An 18787-nucleotide genomic window follows, 5' to 3' on the forward strand; every position below is an offset into this window, starting at 1 on the left:
GTGCAGTATTTACCTCACGCAATCGACAACACATTGCAACGGCGATTGCGTGCAGTAAAACATGAAACCTATCTGGTGCCCAGTGAAAACTTAATTGAACGAAAAACGGTGCGGTGTCGGTAAAGAAAGCATGCAAAATTGTGTCCATTGCTAAATACTCAACAACTGTGCGCCAAAATCAATAATATAACGGTGCCGTCGACACTATACCAGGTGCATTATAAACTTTGCATTTCAGTGAGTGCCATCTTAACGAGACGATGACGAGTCATGTGACGCGTCACCAAAAAAAATCATTACATGTGACAAGTGAGTGGAAATGTCAACTCTATGCCGCTGTGCACAGCGACTATAATACAGTGAAAACCAAATGATCGTCTGTGACATGATTAAAGATATACATGTAAACATTATCGGCAAGCATAGTAATACTTTTGTTACGAGAACTGAACCTCCTTGTTTAGAATCCTGCTATGTGCTCACAAAAAAGAAACAAAAGAAAAAATGACATTAGTATATTTGTAGTACTGTAGCGCATCGAGTCTGCTAATGTGAATATGAACTATCCGTCATGGTATTAATGATTCATTTCAAATAGCCCACCACCAATGTTACCACCACTTCATATATCAGAACACAGCGCAGTCAAAAGGGAACTGTGTAACAACGAAGGTATTATGAATATCGAGTGCAATACACATCAAATTATATTCCACAGTTCCATTTCCACTGCAGTAAATAAAGTTACATTATAAAATCATTCATATTCATGTAGTTCCTTGAAAGCATCAATGTAATCAAATATTACATTACAATTAGCATATTTCGTGATATGAATAATTTTACACAACATTTTATACCAACTTTGTAGAATCCCATGGTTTTGTTAGTAAATATAGATGTATCATTAGAAATCAATTTCATCAATAATTAAACTTATTTTCAGGAAATATTAATAAATGTAGTAACAGAGGAACTCTTCGACCCAGTGTAAAGTAACGCATGAAAAATTCATAGCTAATACAAAATACTGTTAAAGTAAATTAACTCCCAAAACTCCTCTGTTATTACATGGCCAAAGAACTTTGTTAATTTGAAAGATAATTAAATTATTCATCAATTATTAGCAATTAATTCTTTGGCTCGGCATCAATTTTATGATTTTATGTTTATGAACGCGCTTTGGATTATTAAAAAGTTAATTTTTCAAGTTTTTTTTTATCGAACATTGTTTCGCTTTCAAGCGGGCGAAGGAAGTCATAAAGTTGAGCCGACAAGGAACAGTGGATAGGTTAGTGATGTGGATGTGGCAGTGACACGTACCGTCTTCGTGCGTGCGGACGGTGACGGGGTAGGAGGCGGGCCCGTCCCCCACGCTGGTGCCCGCCAGCACCCAGATGCGGTACTCAGTCCAGCGCCGCAGCTCGTCCAGTACGAACGACGTCTGGTTCAGTTTCACCACCATCGCCTCCGAATCCCCCCTCCCAGATTCCACGCAAAGCAGCTTGTAGTAAGCGATGCGGCCGTTGGCTCGCTCGGCGGGCGGCGGTTGCCAAGACACGCGCACGGCGGTGGGCGACACCGCCACCGCCGTCACATTCATCGGGGGCGCGCCGGGCACTAGACAAGCTCGACATGAGAGGACGGCCCGGCCCGACCGGACCGTGCCGCCCACCTGCAACTCAAAGGACGCGCGACCTCGGCCGCGCGTCGCGTTATACCCGACACACAGCCGACCTATCCGACGCAATCACTGAATGCGATTCAAATAAAAATAAAATGTGCCCAAAATAAAATGAAACATAATAAAAACGACGTGAGTCGTCCACATAACGAGCATGCACATTGTTAGTGTGGTGTGAATGTAGGATCCGCTCGCCCATACATCTCTACGTCTCATCCGTCACACTTCCCCTGTTGGAAGAAAATTGTGATGATTATGTTGTAGCCCACGACGCGGAGAACACTACTTTTTATCTCGGTGATAGATGGCGTGGCAGTCGCGACAATCTGATTGATGGAGCCCGATGAATATAATGACAGTGAGCCAAGATTGACAAATGTCGTCCGCGTCGTCAGCGTTTGAATAAAAAAATGTCAGCCGAGGCGTTAACCTCGGATTTAAAAGTCTGTCCTACGAACAACATAAAGCTACTACTAAGGTACCGTGTACGCTTTCAACGGAGCAGGTCGGAACGAGAGTTTCGTTGCGCCGCGCAATCAAGTTACGGCGTACACTGTACCGTTTCGACAAAGTTACGATTACAAAACACATATTGTGATATAAAACTTGGTGCTTGTGCTGTATTACTGGCAGCGTGCCGGGCAGGTGCTCTTATGTGAAATATTACATTAGGAGTTACCTGGAATAACCACAATAGGTTCACTCTCTCATATTCTCAAAGCGATGATTGGGAAGGAGCCACTTTGTGAAATAAGCTGAATATTCTTTTTGGAACACGAACACAAGGAAGCGTTTTCCAGGAATCGTTTTGGGAAGCTTAATGCTGGAAGCGAGGTACATTGAAACGAGGCGAATTCCGCGTAGCATTTGTAGCAGCTGAATATCAAAGAGCAGCTTTGGTAGATGTTGTTATGGCTCGTTCCCTCTCATCCTATCTACACTCACTCTCCACGAGACGTCACTCCAAGTGTGCGTGGTGGGACATACCATATTGCTTGGTCCGCACGGCGATGGGGGGCGTGGTGGCGCCCTCCCCCCGCTGCGAGCGCGCCGCCAGCCAGATGTAGTACAACGTGTTGGGGTACAGCCCGTTCAGAGTGTACGTTTCTGTTATTGGTATCCGCCTGAGAGGAGCCATAGGTTAGATGGTGTGCTTAGTTCAGAAGCTGACGAATTATCACTTCATTGTCTGTCAGTTTATTGTAAAATTAAAAACTAGTTATTATTTTGGCCGACGTAGAAAAACAGTACGAACGTCGAAACGACAGCGCGTTCGGTGCTCTGATCGGTTGGTTTATTCGAGCCGTCCAATCAGAGCGAACGCGCTTTCCTTTCGATTACTTCCAGGGTCCAGTTCTAGAAGGACCTTATGAGATTTGAATTGATTATACTCTAAGATTAATTAATTCTGAATACATGAAAAGTTTTATTTCAATATTGACTGAAAACTGTACTGAACTCCATACATTACCCAATACAAGACAGTCCCTCATATCAGCACAACTTACTTCCTATGATGTTCCTTAGCATAAGTGTCGTTCCAGTACAGCTCGTAGGACACGATGTTGTCTCCAGCATGGGCTGGTCTCCTCCACGAGAGAGTCACTGACGTCTCCCCTGCTTCCACGGCTACCAGGTTCGAAGGTTGCGACGGGACTCCTATGGGGAAAATTGGTGGATGTCAATTTTGCTACTGTAAGTATTAAGCACTAGTAGTGTCTTTGCGGTGGTCATCGATTTTCTTTAATTAAAATCTTATGATTTAAGTAGTTTTTTTAAATTACGCAAATCACATTCACATAGGTATTCTTCATCATAAGCAGCGTCAGCGCAACTAGTAGCTTTTCCCCATTAATTAACGGAGTAAAAAAAAATAGTTAATTTAGTGTGTGTCTCACGATAGTTAACAACATATCTATCGAATTACTTTAGATCCTAGATGGGTCATGAGATTTTTGACTAAGATCGGATATTAATTTTATCTAGCCATAAAAAGACTATTGCTCTCCAGATACATTCAACTAAACTGGGTTCCTTTAATAATAATTAACACATTAAACACTATGAACGTCATCGGTGACCGACGTAACCGAAGTTTTGCTTTCAACACTTTTCTATTGGCAGTTACAAGTTAAATTGAGGGTATATCTCACCTTGCTGCGTCTTGACCTGCACGGGCGCGGACATGGGTCCGGGGCCGACGGACGTGAAGGCCTGCACCCGTATCGTGTACACGGTGTGCGGCGTCAGCTCGCTGATCGTGGTCAGGTGGCTGTTGTCCATCTGTGGGGAGTGGGGGGTGTTAGTGACGTCATGTGACTTTAGTAAGGTGGTAATTGTAATAAAATAATAGGTTAGTTTCCTACTCGTGAAATTAAATTTTGTTTTTCAAAACGTCAAAACTAGGTATATTTTCTATGAATTTTGTATGAAATAGTGCGTTATGACGTCAACAGATTTTTTTATGTCACATAGGTGACTTATTTCTAGAAAATTAAGTAGACCAAAAGTATGAATGAAAGGGTGAGATTATTTTTGAATATTTTATTGTATTGAAAAGTCGAAATAATTTATTTTTGACTGAGGAAATTACCCAATTGTCCAATTAAGTTGTATTAGGATATTTTTATTTAGACTCTTGAATAATTAAATTTTTCTTTAGCTGTTGTAACTTTGTAGATCTCATATTTAGTTGGCAGATATGTTCTTATGTTCCTTTTTTAGTTTAATGACAATAGTTTACGAGTATTCAGTTTTGTTCGTAACTTACCATTTGCGAGTGCCAAGACTGCATTGGTTGCGAAGGATCCGTGGTGTAGTAAATTTTGTAGCCCTGCAGAGAAAAATAATTGTTTAGAGTTGTTTAAAAATATTTTGTTGAGAGAATTTTAAATAAATGTATGGAAACAACAATATTGTTACATTATATTTGTCAAAAATTACACCAACATTTTACAAACCCCATCCGTACAGAAATCTCAAACAAATAACAATGAAATAAAATTAAATAGCGTTCGAGCATTCAACCGTCTCTGCTATCACTTCCCCACTTCTAAAACACTTGCGATTTCATCAAAGCCGAATCCACAAGATCCAGGCACTTATACCCACCAAACTTCGGGATAAGGCGATCAAATCTTGCAATCTAATTTGGCCAGAAACTACATTTAGAATTAGTTATTCCCTTACCGTAACTTGTCCGTTCGGCGTCTCCGGTTCGTCCCATTGTATCACCATTGTGCTCGAACTCAGAGGACGAACTTGCACATTCCTTGGCGCTGAACCCGGTTCTACGAAAAAAATAAAATAAATGTAAATCAGTGATGCGACATTTAGTAAGTTTTTAACCCACATTAGTCGATTATTGTTTTTTTTTTGTTAACCACTTTCGCATGCGAGTTTTTTTTTAAATAAGAATGTAGGTAAAATTGATGCTGGCTGTTTTCCATTTTCGAATATTATTTACAGCTTACTGCCTATCAAAATGCAAATCTAATCAGAGAACGTTTTATTATTTAAAAAAAATGAGAGCGAGCCGAATTCGTTAAATTATTTATTTATACGAACTCAGGTAAGTTAATTTTCGTAGCAGTTTAATATTAAAGCAGTAAGAGTTGCTCCAGACATGTAAGTAATATTCTTCAAATCTAATAAAAATATAGAATACATTTTTCACTAAAAAGTACCCATTTTAAAATAGAAATGTTACTGACAAGAAGAAATAATTCAATTCAAACTGTATTGTAGAATTCAAAATCAAAATTCAAAATAAGCGAATACAAAAGGATTTAAATACAAAAGTGTAGCAACAATCTCTTTGAACAGACGTTAATACAATTACAGAGGAAAAGGATGCTATTCTTGTTACATGAACCGTTCAACATAATGCCCATCCGACTCGTACAATTGTTTAGTACAAATACTATCAAACACCCTGCCGCCATTACGTCAGACGCAATAACACGTAAACATCCCAATGTTAAATTAAAAAGCGTCTCGACTCATCTCAATTATGAACAAAATGAAAATAAAAATAATAGGACAATAACTGTCCGGGGCACAATGGCCGTCTTAATAGGATTTGTAATCGCAGCCTCTAACACGAAAAACGGGGCGTCACTCAATGAAAAAATCTTTATTCTGTTTATAATACTCGCGAAGGGCAAAACAATAAAAGTTTAGGGACTGTGCAATATTAAAACGCCATAATCTTGTTTGGGTCCAGAATCCGGGTCGTCGACGTCAGCCCAAACTTTCCCTTTATTAGAAATGTAAAGAATATCAAAAGATCTGTTGGTAATTTTATATACCAACGTTTTCATTACTAATTCATCCAAGTTTTTTATTTTGTCTGTTTTTTGACGTCGCGCTATGGGGACGTGGGCGAGGTTTCATGACTCAAATTTAATATATTTCGTTGGGGAAATTAGATATGATGGTTTAACATTTACGAAGCGAGAAACGTTCGGGACGAGGATAAAGAAATGAAATTCCACCACAGGGGTAATTGTACGGTAAATATTTAATATGTAATTGAGGTGAACGAGCAGTCACACCAATTTCGTAACATATCGCGAACAAATACAATAAACATGCAAATTATTAACGGATTAACCTTTCGTACAAGCGATATATTAGCACCCAGTCGATGATTAAATGTATTACGTCACTAGACCACTTAATGTCATGCTATCAACGCCCAGATTTTAGAAGTTTTAGAAATAGACCCACATACAACGCCTTTAGGTAATGACTTACGAAAATTCATAGTAGTATACTTACTGGCACCTCCATACAAGGAATCCACTGGAAGAGAGCAAGGAAACAAATAACACAATTAGTAAATCGAAGATCTGTAATCGGGAACACACATCACACAGAGTGCCGCAGTAATCATAAAAGGTGTGACACAAACTGACCGCATATCTGATCCTAACATTGATAAAAACGAAATGGGTGCATGAATAAACGAACGAAAAATATTACGCTCTATGTCTACGTACTAAGAATCAAATTAAATTGTGCAAATAAAATAAAAGACTATGACAATTCAGAAGCGAACTTACATGAAGCATCGGCGAATGTCGTACGTCGTATATACGCGTAGGCATGAAAAGACGATCAAAGAAAATACCTTAAGAACTGAGCGCAAGAAACTTAAAAACAGAAATTCTATTTACCCAATTTAAAAGCAAGATAAAATATAATAATATTCGACTTGACAAAATTGAAAGCGAGACAAGAATAAACGAAATTATAAACAAGCGTATGGGTAAATGCGTAGAAATGATAATTTTTCATCGTCTATTGTAAATTGGGATTATTAAAGAGAATGGAGTTATTAAGATGATTTATACATCTCGTTCGTTATAAGTAACTGTAGAAGAGATGATGATCTCAAGGGGAGGGCCCGATAGAACATGTTATTGATGGCGTTCAGTTTATCAGAAGACTTGTGACTTTCTTGCAACTTTACACTTTGTGAACATTATTGTAGCTACTATTTGTTTTCACTTTTGCTTGTACGTGTGTTTCTTTAGCGAGGTTAATATTGTAAGTAGATTAGTTATAATCTACAAAAAGACTAGATAATTCAACTTTTTTAGTTCTATTTTTGGAGATATGTTTTTAGCTCTATTTCACACTATTTCACCAAATATCTCATATCTGTTATAAACTATAATGAAAAGAACTAAAAGTCTCGTAATTATTTCCGCACTTTAAAAAATACTCTTGAAATCTCCAAAGCCCGAAAAAGTAATAAAAAATCGCATACCAATAGATTATCGACTTTATCACAAAACGACAAAGACGAAAATCTATTGCGATGTATCACTACATAGATCTGTCGAACTAAAATAGGTCAGTTTAAACCAGTACATACCAGTTTCTCCCGTGGTGATGACGGCCGGCGCTGACGGTGGTCCTCTGCCGATGTTGTTGACGGCAATCACGTACATTTCGTACTCCGTGTATGGTGAGAGGTTCGTTACCGAGTAGTACTGGGTAATGACTCCTGAGATCTCGCTGAATGCCTGTTTTTGGAAGATAAGGAATTATGTAGGGAGTTGAAATGGCTATGAGTTTGCGAAACGGCAATAGCTCCATTGATTATTTATAGTATACCAGAGCGATTTATGCGGTTCGTCTAATAAATAAGAGTTCTTGATGCCCAACTGTTATTCGTGAGGAAATCTGGTCTTTTAGTTTCTAAATTATAAGTTTGAAATCGCCAACCCGCATTGAGCAAGCGTGGTGATTAATGCTCAAACCTTCTCCGTGTGAGAAGAGGTCTTTAGTCAGCAGTTGCCATTTATATTCTGTTGATGATGAACACACTGTTTTATTGTGTTATAATTTTTGAGGAGCTTTTCTCCTTGTAAATGGTGATGATCCTCAAGGCATTTATATTACCATCTAGTGTTGCAAGTGTACAAAGACTACGGTATCTGCTTACCACCAGGCAGGCCGTTAGCTTTGTTTCTACCAATAATAATAATAGCTACTATAAAAATATAGTAGGTGGCGGCTTGTCGTTTTACGTGGAGGAGTAAGAGGGAGGCCTTTGTTCAGCAGTGGACATCTCTCGGCTGATGATGATGATGAAGACTCACCTGATTGGCGTATTTAGGCTTGTACTGAATGACGTAGTACTGAGGCTCCTCCGGCCCGCTGTAGGTCCACGTGAGCCGGACTGTGGTGGCTGTGATCTCGGAGGGGCGCACTTCTGTCGGGGGCCCGGGTAGCGCTGGTAGAAGGAATATTGTTAGAAGATATTACACGTAACACATTAAATAGGAACACGCTCTATGTGATTTGGGGATGAGTTTAGTATTATACAATGGAATATTACACACACATTTCGAAAGTATAAACTACTAGCGTCTACCAGCGGCTTCGCCTGTATTCCCGTAAGATAAAACGTAGCCTATGTATTATTATGGTCCATAATCTACCCCTGTTCCAAATTTCATCCCAACTCCTTTAGCAGTTTTTGCGTGAAGGAGTAACAAACAAAGATACGTACGTTCTTACTTATAATATTAGTACGATATAAATAGGTATAAATGTGTGTCATGATGGAAGTCGATTGTGCTTTGTGACTTCTGTCTGCCGACACGGGACACACATAGACGTGTGTACAAACTTTATGTGTAGACACAAACACACAAACATAACAATAACGATTAAACTTGCACAAAGTGTAATTGTCACATTAATATTGAACACAAATTAATTGACGTTTAATTGTTTCGCTTTAATACGCTTAAATATTAACGGTTGTGGTGTGTACAATCGGCGACATGTACGCTTGTCCCACTAAACTCCATGGCTTTCATTTAGACGTGTTATGCGATAAAGCTGGAGTTACACAAACTGGACATATCGTTTAATTAGTATTAATTGTAATGTTCATCGTTTTACGTGAATATATCTTTATTAGGAATAATGTACAATTATGGTGATAATTTTGTTTAAAGTATTTCTTTTGTTTGCTATTTTGATTTAAAGGGCTTTTGAGTGATACTTTTTAAAACATTAACGTTAGAATAGCTAAAGCTGTGGACTGCCTAACGGATTACCGAGGCTCTGGCTCAGGGGCCGTATTATGAACTCTTATTTCCAGTCAGTTTACGCCGTGAAATGAATTGCCCGGCTAATTCGTATTATGAACACAATTGCCAGCCAGTCAGTGGTCACGTGACAATACAAACCGATTTCTGCACGACTTTTGGCTGGCTGGCTGGCGTTTACGCGTATTATGAACGCTATTTTGACGTTTCAATTCTCATGTTAGTTGTCAAATTACGACTTTCAAAACAATTCAATAAAAGCGTCTTACTTGCAGCTTAAACTGAATTGCTTAGTCTTGAAAAGTTTGTTTTAGGGTTTTTATTTAGTGTTTTTATCATAATGTGTGAGGAATAGGTAATATTTGATTTTTTGGCAAGTAGTGACGAGGAGCCGAGGCGCCAAATGGCCATACAGCGTAAAATACGCTAACAATGTGACCCATTCTCGATCGATGACCGTGAATTGGTTAAAAGGTATAGGCTTACCGAGGATTTAGTGCGAATCTTTGCGATGTGCTTAAACCTCATGTGCAAAAACATTAATTGCAAAAACATCCAGAAGTTGTCAGCCAAAACTTCCCATCGACATCAACAGAAGAGGCTTTTATTGTTTGACGAAATCCGAAACTACAATGGAGAATATACCACCTCAGGCATGAATGTTCACGTGGGTGACGTGGCATTACCAAGGAAGAGGTGCACCGGCTACTCATAGAAATAAGAAAACAAAAATTGAAAATCGAAAATAAAAATTCAACAAGTATTTGTAGCAACCGAATAAAATTGCAAATTGCAAATTGCAAAAACAGCAGTTAACTAGTTGAAATGTATATTAAAAAAACCGTCATATTTTTCTAAGGGAAATCACAAAATATGGTACCTTGTTTCTATCTAGGAAGCGAGAAAACTTAAATTAAGTTATAAAACTAAATAATCATTTATGTATAACGTACTCTTTGATTTAAACTTCTTAAAACACTTCTGTCTGACATCAGTCAGTCACCGATTGACAGATGACATTCGTTCGTTGTGTTTCGTTCTGAGTGCGTATTTTCCATGTTTTATTGTTTAACCCCACGACCTAGGCTTTATAAAGGACTTTTGACGGATCTTGCATCTCCAAATTACCTGACTCTCTATTTTGGACAACTGTTTAAGCCTATCAATCGGATATTGACGACATGGATCGCTGTGTAAATTGTACGATTGCGACTGGTCGCAGTAACTCTATTGGTGATGTCTTGGAAGATGAGGCGATTTTATCAGTTATTCCTCAGTGGCGTGCTTCTCAGCCTGTATAATATGGTATCGCAGTTGGGAAAGATACCAAAAAAATATACGTACCCCGACCCCCTACACAATTCTAAGATGACATTCTCCTAATTATTGAAGATGAATAATACATATTTTATACTAATATTGGTGTTTTATTTATATATCCTCCTGTCCCTTTTTTAGTTTTTAAAAGGTTAGTGCCTACTGCTTCTATTGGCCTATGCACACCACGTTTTTTAAACGCGCCGATGCCGCGCATTTGTATCAATACAAACGTATTTTTTTTTGTTTCATTTTCAATGTGAAAGTAGAATTAAATGAAAATGATGATCATTCCTCACAGTACAAAATTCCTTTTAACTCTTCACAGCGCCTTCGCCTTACGCATTCAAATGCTCGGAAATATTTTCCCACATTCTCCTTGCTTTCGAGCATGAGCGCTCTTGTTGTACCCGAACGCACCTCCTTATTTGTGTTGAGGAACTCCCACTACACTTCCAGTTGGGTATTTGTTACCCGTTAACGATTTGAAGGTCTACTTTCCGAAGTCGAACTAAATAAGTAGGTAAGAATTAAAAGCCGTTTAAAAGGATTGTATTCGTCAATTTTACCTATGAAATTGCATGAATTCATTTTAAAAAGTACTTACGCCATTATTTCGTACTTTGAACAAAGCACATACAATGCCACCAACCACGTAATTCCCGCCTCTCGTTGAGTTGAATCAACTGCAGTGTACAAGCTGCGTTCGAAAACTATATCTATATCACATAACGTACAAGTCCAATTTAAATTATTATCCAAGGTCAATATTATTTGATTTATATTTTACTATGTTTTGTACGTATTGTTTTATGATATATTCTGTTTTGGAAATATATTATCTTATGTTTCAATACTAAAAGAAAACCGTAACTTACCGAAAATAAAAGAAAATAAAAAATGTATACTTCCGAACGTCGCCGGCAAACATTACAAACCAGCCATAGACAGAGTAAACAATTCAGAAGGCGGCCTAATAAATGTATGTCATAATACGAAATTTAGCCAGGCAGTTTACGGGCGTGAAGTGAATTGCCTGGAACTTGCATGGATGTTTAAAAGTTCATAATACGGCCCCAGGAGGAGGAACGAGGTGGTTTTTAGTCTGATACTCTGTCTCGCCTCGTCCAAGGCGGGAGAAGTAAGTGGATGATTTTCCACCACCAAAAAGAACCCTCAGAATAGTAGTTTCTTCTCTAATCGCTCATGAATAGTGGATGCTATATATACATATTACGAATACAACTAATCACGTACGGTATAAATTCGTAGCTATTTTCAAAACTTCCATTACTACATTTAACAATATTTTTTTAAACAACATGCGACCTATTAATATATAGACTAGACATATTGTTTTTGTTTGTCCATCGATGCGCGTGTCATGTTTAGGATAGTATGTATTCACGTCGTACATATTTATGTTGCAGATATGTATCGGTTTACCTACATTTTACATTTCCTGGAAAATTTAATTAGTAGCGTGAGCCAGCTATAATATCAATAGTTTACTGAAGCCGATGTTTACTAACGTTTTGAAATCTCTCTACCGTACGTTTATAGGATTACTAGCTTTATTGTAAACTAACATAAAAGCTTTTTTTGTTTAAGAAGCTAATTTAAAGTTTCATATGTAAATATTAATTAGATGATATTTGCAATACTTTGCGCTTGTTTCACCACCTTCATATTAGTGCCCGATATACTTATGTGACTGATAGTGCATACAAATTGCGTTCTTAATTTAAAGTTATCTGATACATAGCGGCTATTCAGACGTTGTGAAACAAGTCCTTATTTGAAAGTTTCTTTTCTACTTTTGAAATAATTCGATATTCCAATCACCGACCGAATGGTTTTATCCACATTTCTGTAATTTAAAATGAGAAGTCGACACAAGCACGTCAGTTCCTAGTATAGTCTAATTAATCCGAGCAATTACCCGCGACTACGAGTCGAGTAGATGAGTGACTGAATCAAATTACACTCATAATTTCTTGGGATAACTGTTGCAAATTTATGGTAATAACTTCGGCGAGGTGGAAAGAGGGATTTACGAAAATCAATTTGATAAATTGCGGCAAGGCGAGAAGACATCCATTATGAATTAGTGTTATAATTCATAATTGAAAGGGTTGGAAAGTTGCGCGGGGCCCGGGAGACAAACGAATGTCAGCTTGATTAATGATTAATTATTGTAACTCGAAGCAACGTTTTCTCAATTTAATTTTGTGAAGGATTACGTTGTTTCGTGCGCTTAGTCTTTGTCAGATCGTCGAGAGTCTTTTAACTGTCGATAAAATGCATCTACATGAATAATTCTACGTATGAAATGTCACAATCAAATAAGATAGGCTCGCACTTATGATTTTTACGCCATCATGCGAAAGAAAATGGCCTGCTTGATGCAGCGCTTGCATGGTAATGACAACAGCATTCTGAAAATGATTGCTCCCAGCCCACACTGCCCTTTCCAGAGCCACTTGACTGGGTAGGGACAGTCTTAGATTGGAAATAAAATAATTATCATTGTTACTAATAATACTAACATATACAGCGTGTAACAAAATACCCATATACATCAAGAAGAATTGAATAGAATCTCTACAAAAAGTTTCAGCTCAAAATACGTTTAAAAAAAATTGGTACCAAATACTTGGTGTCGCATGGTTCTTGATTATAAATCATACAAACGTATCACAACACTACAGGGGTCACAAGGTCTAAAATAAAAAGCTTATTATTATTATTATAAGATATATGTGAGTACTTACATTGCACTTTAACTTCAGCCACAGCTTCGATAACACCGAGTACACTGGCAGCCTCACACGTGTAGTTCGCAGACTCCCTGATGTCTTCCAACTTGAGGGTGTTCAAACCTAGCGGCGGGTTGTCTTCCGGCGTCAGCCATTTCGTCAAACCTGTTACAAATTAGATTTGCAATTATATTCCACTTGCTTCTTCCGCACGGTTTCACCCGCTCTGCTTGGCTCTTATTGGTCATAGCGCGATGTTTTATAGTCTATAACCTTACTCGATAAATGCACTATCCAACACAAAAATAATTATTCAAATCGGACCAGTAGTTCCGAAGATTAGCGCGTTCTAACAAACTCTTCAGCTTTATATATTAGTAAGTATATAAGTATAAATTGTTCCCAGTTTCTATACCAATTTTGTAGAAAATATTATTCATGTTTTTTTTAAACATTGCCCCACACTAGGATTTTCTCTGTGTCGTGGATGCGTTTACAAACATACAAGTTCACATACACATGACACCCAGACCCGAAACATTAATTTTTATTTGAATCACACAAAGAGTTGCTTCTTGCGGGACGCGAACCCGCTACACGTTACGCGGCAGCCGGTTGCCCAGCCACCACGGCAACCGGGCAGTCAAATTATTATAGTTTATTTTCCTACCTTTTCTCCATTTAACGGTAGGCATGGGCGATCCGAAGGCAACACACTTCAGGGTCAGGTTTCCTCCTAGCATCACCTCAGACTTCGGTGGTGGCGGGATCGAGAACTGCGGGGCTACACGTCTCACTGTGAACAAGAAGAGTTTATTAGTATAGGTATATTACATATAGTACTAGTAGGTTATAAGTGACACAATAAAACCACCCTGTTCCTACTTCTGCTTTTCGAGCCAGAACCTCAGTAAACCCGCTAGGTAGTCTGCAGCTTCGGATGACACAATAAGAAATACAGACAATAATTTAACCTGTCTTTTTAGGAAATTAAACAGACTATCCACACTGATGTAAAAGCGAGGCATAATGTTCAGGGTTATTTATTATTTTTTGTTCGTTGAATTCTTTATTATTATTTTACATAAAATAAAAAGAATCAAATAAAAAAGAATACAAATTTAAAAACCCGGATCTAACCATACCCTGGTCACAAGAACAAACTGCGATTGTACCAAAACCAAAACATTGTTCGACGCTATCTTAATGACGTCGTCAACCCGTCACTGTTGCATTACCACTCCATAATTAGTAAGCGGTGAGTGAGAGGGAGTTATGTGAGAAATAATTGCACTACTTTAGACAACCAATGAGCGTCACTAACAACGTTCACTCATTACCATTAAGTATTATGGCGGCTCGTTCCGGGAGCGAGCAGCGAGGTGCGTTCATATAGCGAGCGGGCGTACGTGGTTGGTTTCGAAACTCTATGGTTAGATGACAGTTTTATAAAGGCGGGAAACGAAATGTCAAAGTCTTATTTATGATAGTCAATAGTATTTTAAAACTGGTGGATTCGAAACATAATATATCTATGAAAAACACATTTTTAGAGAATAATATTGCAAATCATTAAGCCACTTTCTTCTAATATTTTTTTTACTTTTGATGGATTGACCGCTTTTTCGCCTGATGGTAAGTGATGATGCGGCTTACGATAGAGTACGTCTGCCTATAAGCAACCTGTTTACTCGAGCTTTGAAAATAAACAGGTTTTACCCATTACGATACACAGACTCTGGCAAAGAATTCCTCTCCCTAGCAGTTCGCACAAGGAAGCTTGAAGCGAAGCGCTTCGAGTGAGTGGGTGTGATCAAAGGTAAGGATCAAAACACACTAGTTAAATAAAGTCTGTTTTAATAAAGTTGTAGAATATTGGACATTACATTTTAATATTGAGAAATAGCGTACGTACGTACATCACCTATTTACAAACAACCAAAACCCTTCAACGATCCTTAGCGACAATTACAGTCAATTACCTTTACATTGCTCGTTCTAATCGGTGGCAGGAGTAATGATTCGGGTCGGGACGAGCAATACCTCACTTACACTGTGAAGTCAACGCATACGATGTCATTACCCTGATTCACTCTGTTGAACTTTAGTAGGTAGGCAGTGAGAATCAACGTACGAAATGTTTGTTAGGAAATGTTTTTGTTAATTTGTGTAGCACGGGTTAATGGGAGATTTTCGTAGCTATTTACATGTGGTTGACGGTGATTTAAGGTAAGTGTCCACAGGCCCGCATCGTACGCATAGAACGCATTTCGTATGATGCAATCAGTACGCATCGCGGATTAGTGGACGCAGTTGTATGAGTTTCTATAGTAGACAAACTAAAATCTGTTGCTTGTAATGCATACAATGCGGGCCTGTAGACTGTGTTTCGCGGTTTTAAGGTTTATTTTATCATTAAAGAGATATCTTAATAAGCACTTTCGAATAAAAACATGTACGGTGTAATAATATTGATGTTTATATTTGTAGGTACTAAGGAAGGCCACTTTGTCCTTAACTATCGGATCAAATTCTCCGCCTTTTAGAAAAAGGTGGGACAAGTACTTTAGCGTTGTCTTTTTATATTTTTAGTAAGGTACATATATAATCCATAAAATCAGGAGTGGATAGAAATAATCATTGTAACATATCATTTGTGCTTTTAATCGCAAAGGTTTAGACAGAGGTCAGACTGCGCCGTTGCCGCGGTGACTGGCCAACTGGTTACCGTGTAACGTATAGCGGGTTCTATTCACGGAGCAACGCTGTGTAATCCATAAATTTGTTGTTTTAGGTCTGGGTCAACTATGCTACAAAAAGCCTGTTTAACATTTCTATTAAAATTTTTGAAAAACCGCAAATATCTAATCTTATTTTACCCGATCCAAGAATCCGGGAACAGCAATCTGGCATTCAGATTTGAAAGAAAAGAAACGAGGTTGTATGAGTTCAAGGCATTATTTTTTCTTCTCTAATAATATGTATATAAGATTATTCTCTAATTATAGGTTTGAAGAATAAACTTGCGTTGCTCTGTAAATGAAGAATTTTATTTTTACACATTTTATAACAAAAATAACATCTTAAAACTTACATTGATTCATTTACAAGTGCATAACAAAATCAAAATCAACCTGTAAATGAAGAAACGACAATTAAAGTTTATTCTTAGATATCTCTTTCTTCACAATTGTGAGTTACATTTTAAATAAAGAAATATTTAACTAAAATAACATCCATCTTTTCTTTAATAGAAAAATAATCTTGACACCCAATGTCACATTTACCACAAACAAAATAGTTTCATAAAATAAAATAAAATAGGTTTCATTCAAACTAAAAATTAAAGAAAATAGTATAGTATTTTACTTTACATCTCCCCCCCTTGGAAAAGAAAATCTATAAAAGTGGAAAAGAAAATCTATAAATATACGGATACTGGAACAAGCTTCGTGACATGAAATAAATTTGACTCAGTTTTCTTGTGCCCAGTATCAATTCTATACAGGGTGTCCCTGAAATCGACGTCCAACGGGCACTAGATGATCAGCAAGATTCCAACTGTTATCAGAAAAATATAAAAAAAATTCTAAGTCCTACAGTTTTCAAATTACAGTGACTTATGTGTTATCCACGAAAAAGTACACCCTGTGCCAGTCTTTTGACTCTTGTTGCTACAAATCTTAATTTTTTCGTCTGCAGTCTTCCTTACATTATCCTGGATAGTGCTCCAGTAATATGGAATCATAAATTCTTAGCCAACTGCTTTAGATTGGAAAACATTGTTAGTTTTAGAGGAACCAAATACTCTGAATAAAATTTTCACCTTACTTTAAGTGACTGTACTGAATAAATTATGTATGGCGCTAGTAGTGGCAAATTTCACCAAAGTTGGCGCATTTAATGAGGATTCTAAAATGGTATAGCACTTTGCACATTATTTCTTAAATTCGACACAAAAAAAGATTTTTCAACGAAACTCCGTTTCGATGAATTTATTTGACCTTACTAAAAATTCTTCTAGTGTACTCAAATCATTCGTTATAACCTCATATGCACTAGACAACACTTTTCACACGATTTGTTATCATCATGTTGAAAATCAGCGAGGATCTCTTGTCAAACAACATTGTCTGTCTACTCATGATTTCGCTTGAAGCATTCGTCGGCAATATTACTAGACTTACTAGAGGAACTGATGTTGTGTATCATGTTTCACTAAATAATATTGAATGATTGTAATATGATGTTCATAGTGCATCAAACACATTATCAAATGTGTAGTAAAATCAAAAGGAACGGACGCGGCAGATTCATGTACACAGCATATCGACGCGGTAGTGGTATGGTGTACATGAGCCCTTACGCACAGTTACTCGTCATATCACCATCAAAAAAAAAAAAAAAAGAAATTGATGAATCCTCCGATTAAGTTACGTGTTCATGCCTTGTGATCAAATGCGGGACGAAGCATCAAATATTCTTTAGTTTTTCGAGACAGAGTTATTTGCACCGGTACAAGGAATTGCAGGTAAAGCAAAAAATAATTTAAAAAATAAATAATCAACACGGCGCAAAAAAGCCAGTGCTCAGCTAAAATGCCGAAGCCCGTGTACGATGGCTCGAGATGCACAACACCAGTTCGTCTAGCGATAATATTGTAGACGAAAGCTGCAAGCGAAATCACGGGTAAACAGACAATGTTGTTTGACAAGAGATCCTCGCTGATTTTCAACATGATGATAACAAATCGCGTGCAAAGTGTTGTCTAGTGCATACGAGGTTATAACGTATGATTTGAGTACACTAGAAGAATTTTTAGTAAGTTCAAATAAATTCATCGAAACGGAGTTTCGTTGAAAAATCTTTTTTTGCGTCGAATTTAAGAAATAATGTGCAAAGTGCTATACCATTTTAGAATCCTCATTAAATGCGCCAACTTTGGTGAAATTTGCCACTACTAGCGCCATACATAATTTATTCAGTACAGTCACTTAAAGTAAGGTGAAAATTTTATTCAGAGTATTTGGTTCCTCTAAAACTAACAATGTTTTCCAATCTAAAGCAGTTGGCTAAGAATTTATGATTCCATATTACTGGAGCACTATTCAGGATAATGTAAGGAAGACTGCAGACGAAAAAATTAAGATTTGTAGCAACAAGAGTCAAAAGACTGGCACAGGGTGTACTTTTTCGTGGATAACACATAAGTCACTGTAATTTAAAAACTGTAGGACTTAGATTTTTTTTTATATTTTTCTGATAACATTTGGAACCTTGCCGATCATCTGGTGCCTGTTGGACGTCGACTTCAGGGACACCCTGTATATTGATTTGGATATTTTTTCTATAATCTGAAAAGGACCAATTCTCAAATGATCTAATTTTTTTCTATTCAGCTTATTGCCATTTTCCACATACACCATATCACCAACATTAAATTCATGGTATTC

At 37.5% G+C, this 18787-nt stretch overlaps 1 protein-coding gene across 6 annotated transcripts in view; it reads right to left on the reverse strand.

The window, feature by feature from the left end:
* Positions 1-18787, reverse strand: part of LOC118272772 (tyrosine-protein phosphatase Lar) — a 407994-nt gene that overhangs the window by 13737 nt on the left and 375470 nt on the right. For 3 of the 6 annotated variants that reach the window (XM_050707973.1, XM_050707975.1, XM_050707978.1), the window contains 11 exons: positions 14005-14130; positions 13350-13499; positions 8299-8432; positions 7569-7719; positions 6467-6490; positions 4874-4974; positions 4455-4517; positions 3838-3967; positions 3193-3343; positions 2672-2808; positions 1324-1620 (listed from right to left, as the gene is read on the reverse strand). In XM_050707973.1, the coding sequence (XP_050563930.1) occupies positions 1324-1620; positions 2672-2808; positions 3193-3343; positions 3838-3967; positions 4455-4517; positions 4874-4974; positions 6467-6490; positions 7569-7719; positions 8299-8432; positions 13350-13499; positions 14005-14130 (1464 nt within the window). The remainder of the gene's footprint in view (positions 1-1323; positions 1621-2671; positions 2809-3192; positions 3344-3837; positions 3968-4454; positions 4518-4873; positions 4975-6466; positions 6491-7568; positions 7720-8298; positions 8433-13349; positions 13500-14004; positions 14131-18787) is intronic. The other 3 variants (XM_050707974.1, XM_050707976.1, XM_050707977.1) reach the window with 3 other exon arrangements.

The sequence above is a fragment of the Spodoptera frugiperda genome, chromosome 4 (genome assembly GCF_023101765.2).
Source record: "Spodoptera frugiperda isolate SF20-4 chromosome 4, AGI-APGP_CSIRO_Sfru_2.0, whole genome shotgun sequence".
NCBI lineage: Eukaryota > Metazoa > Arthropoda > Insecta > Lepidoptera > Noctuidae > Spodoptera > Spodoptera frugiperda.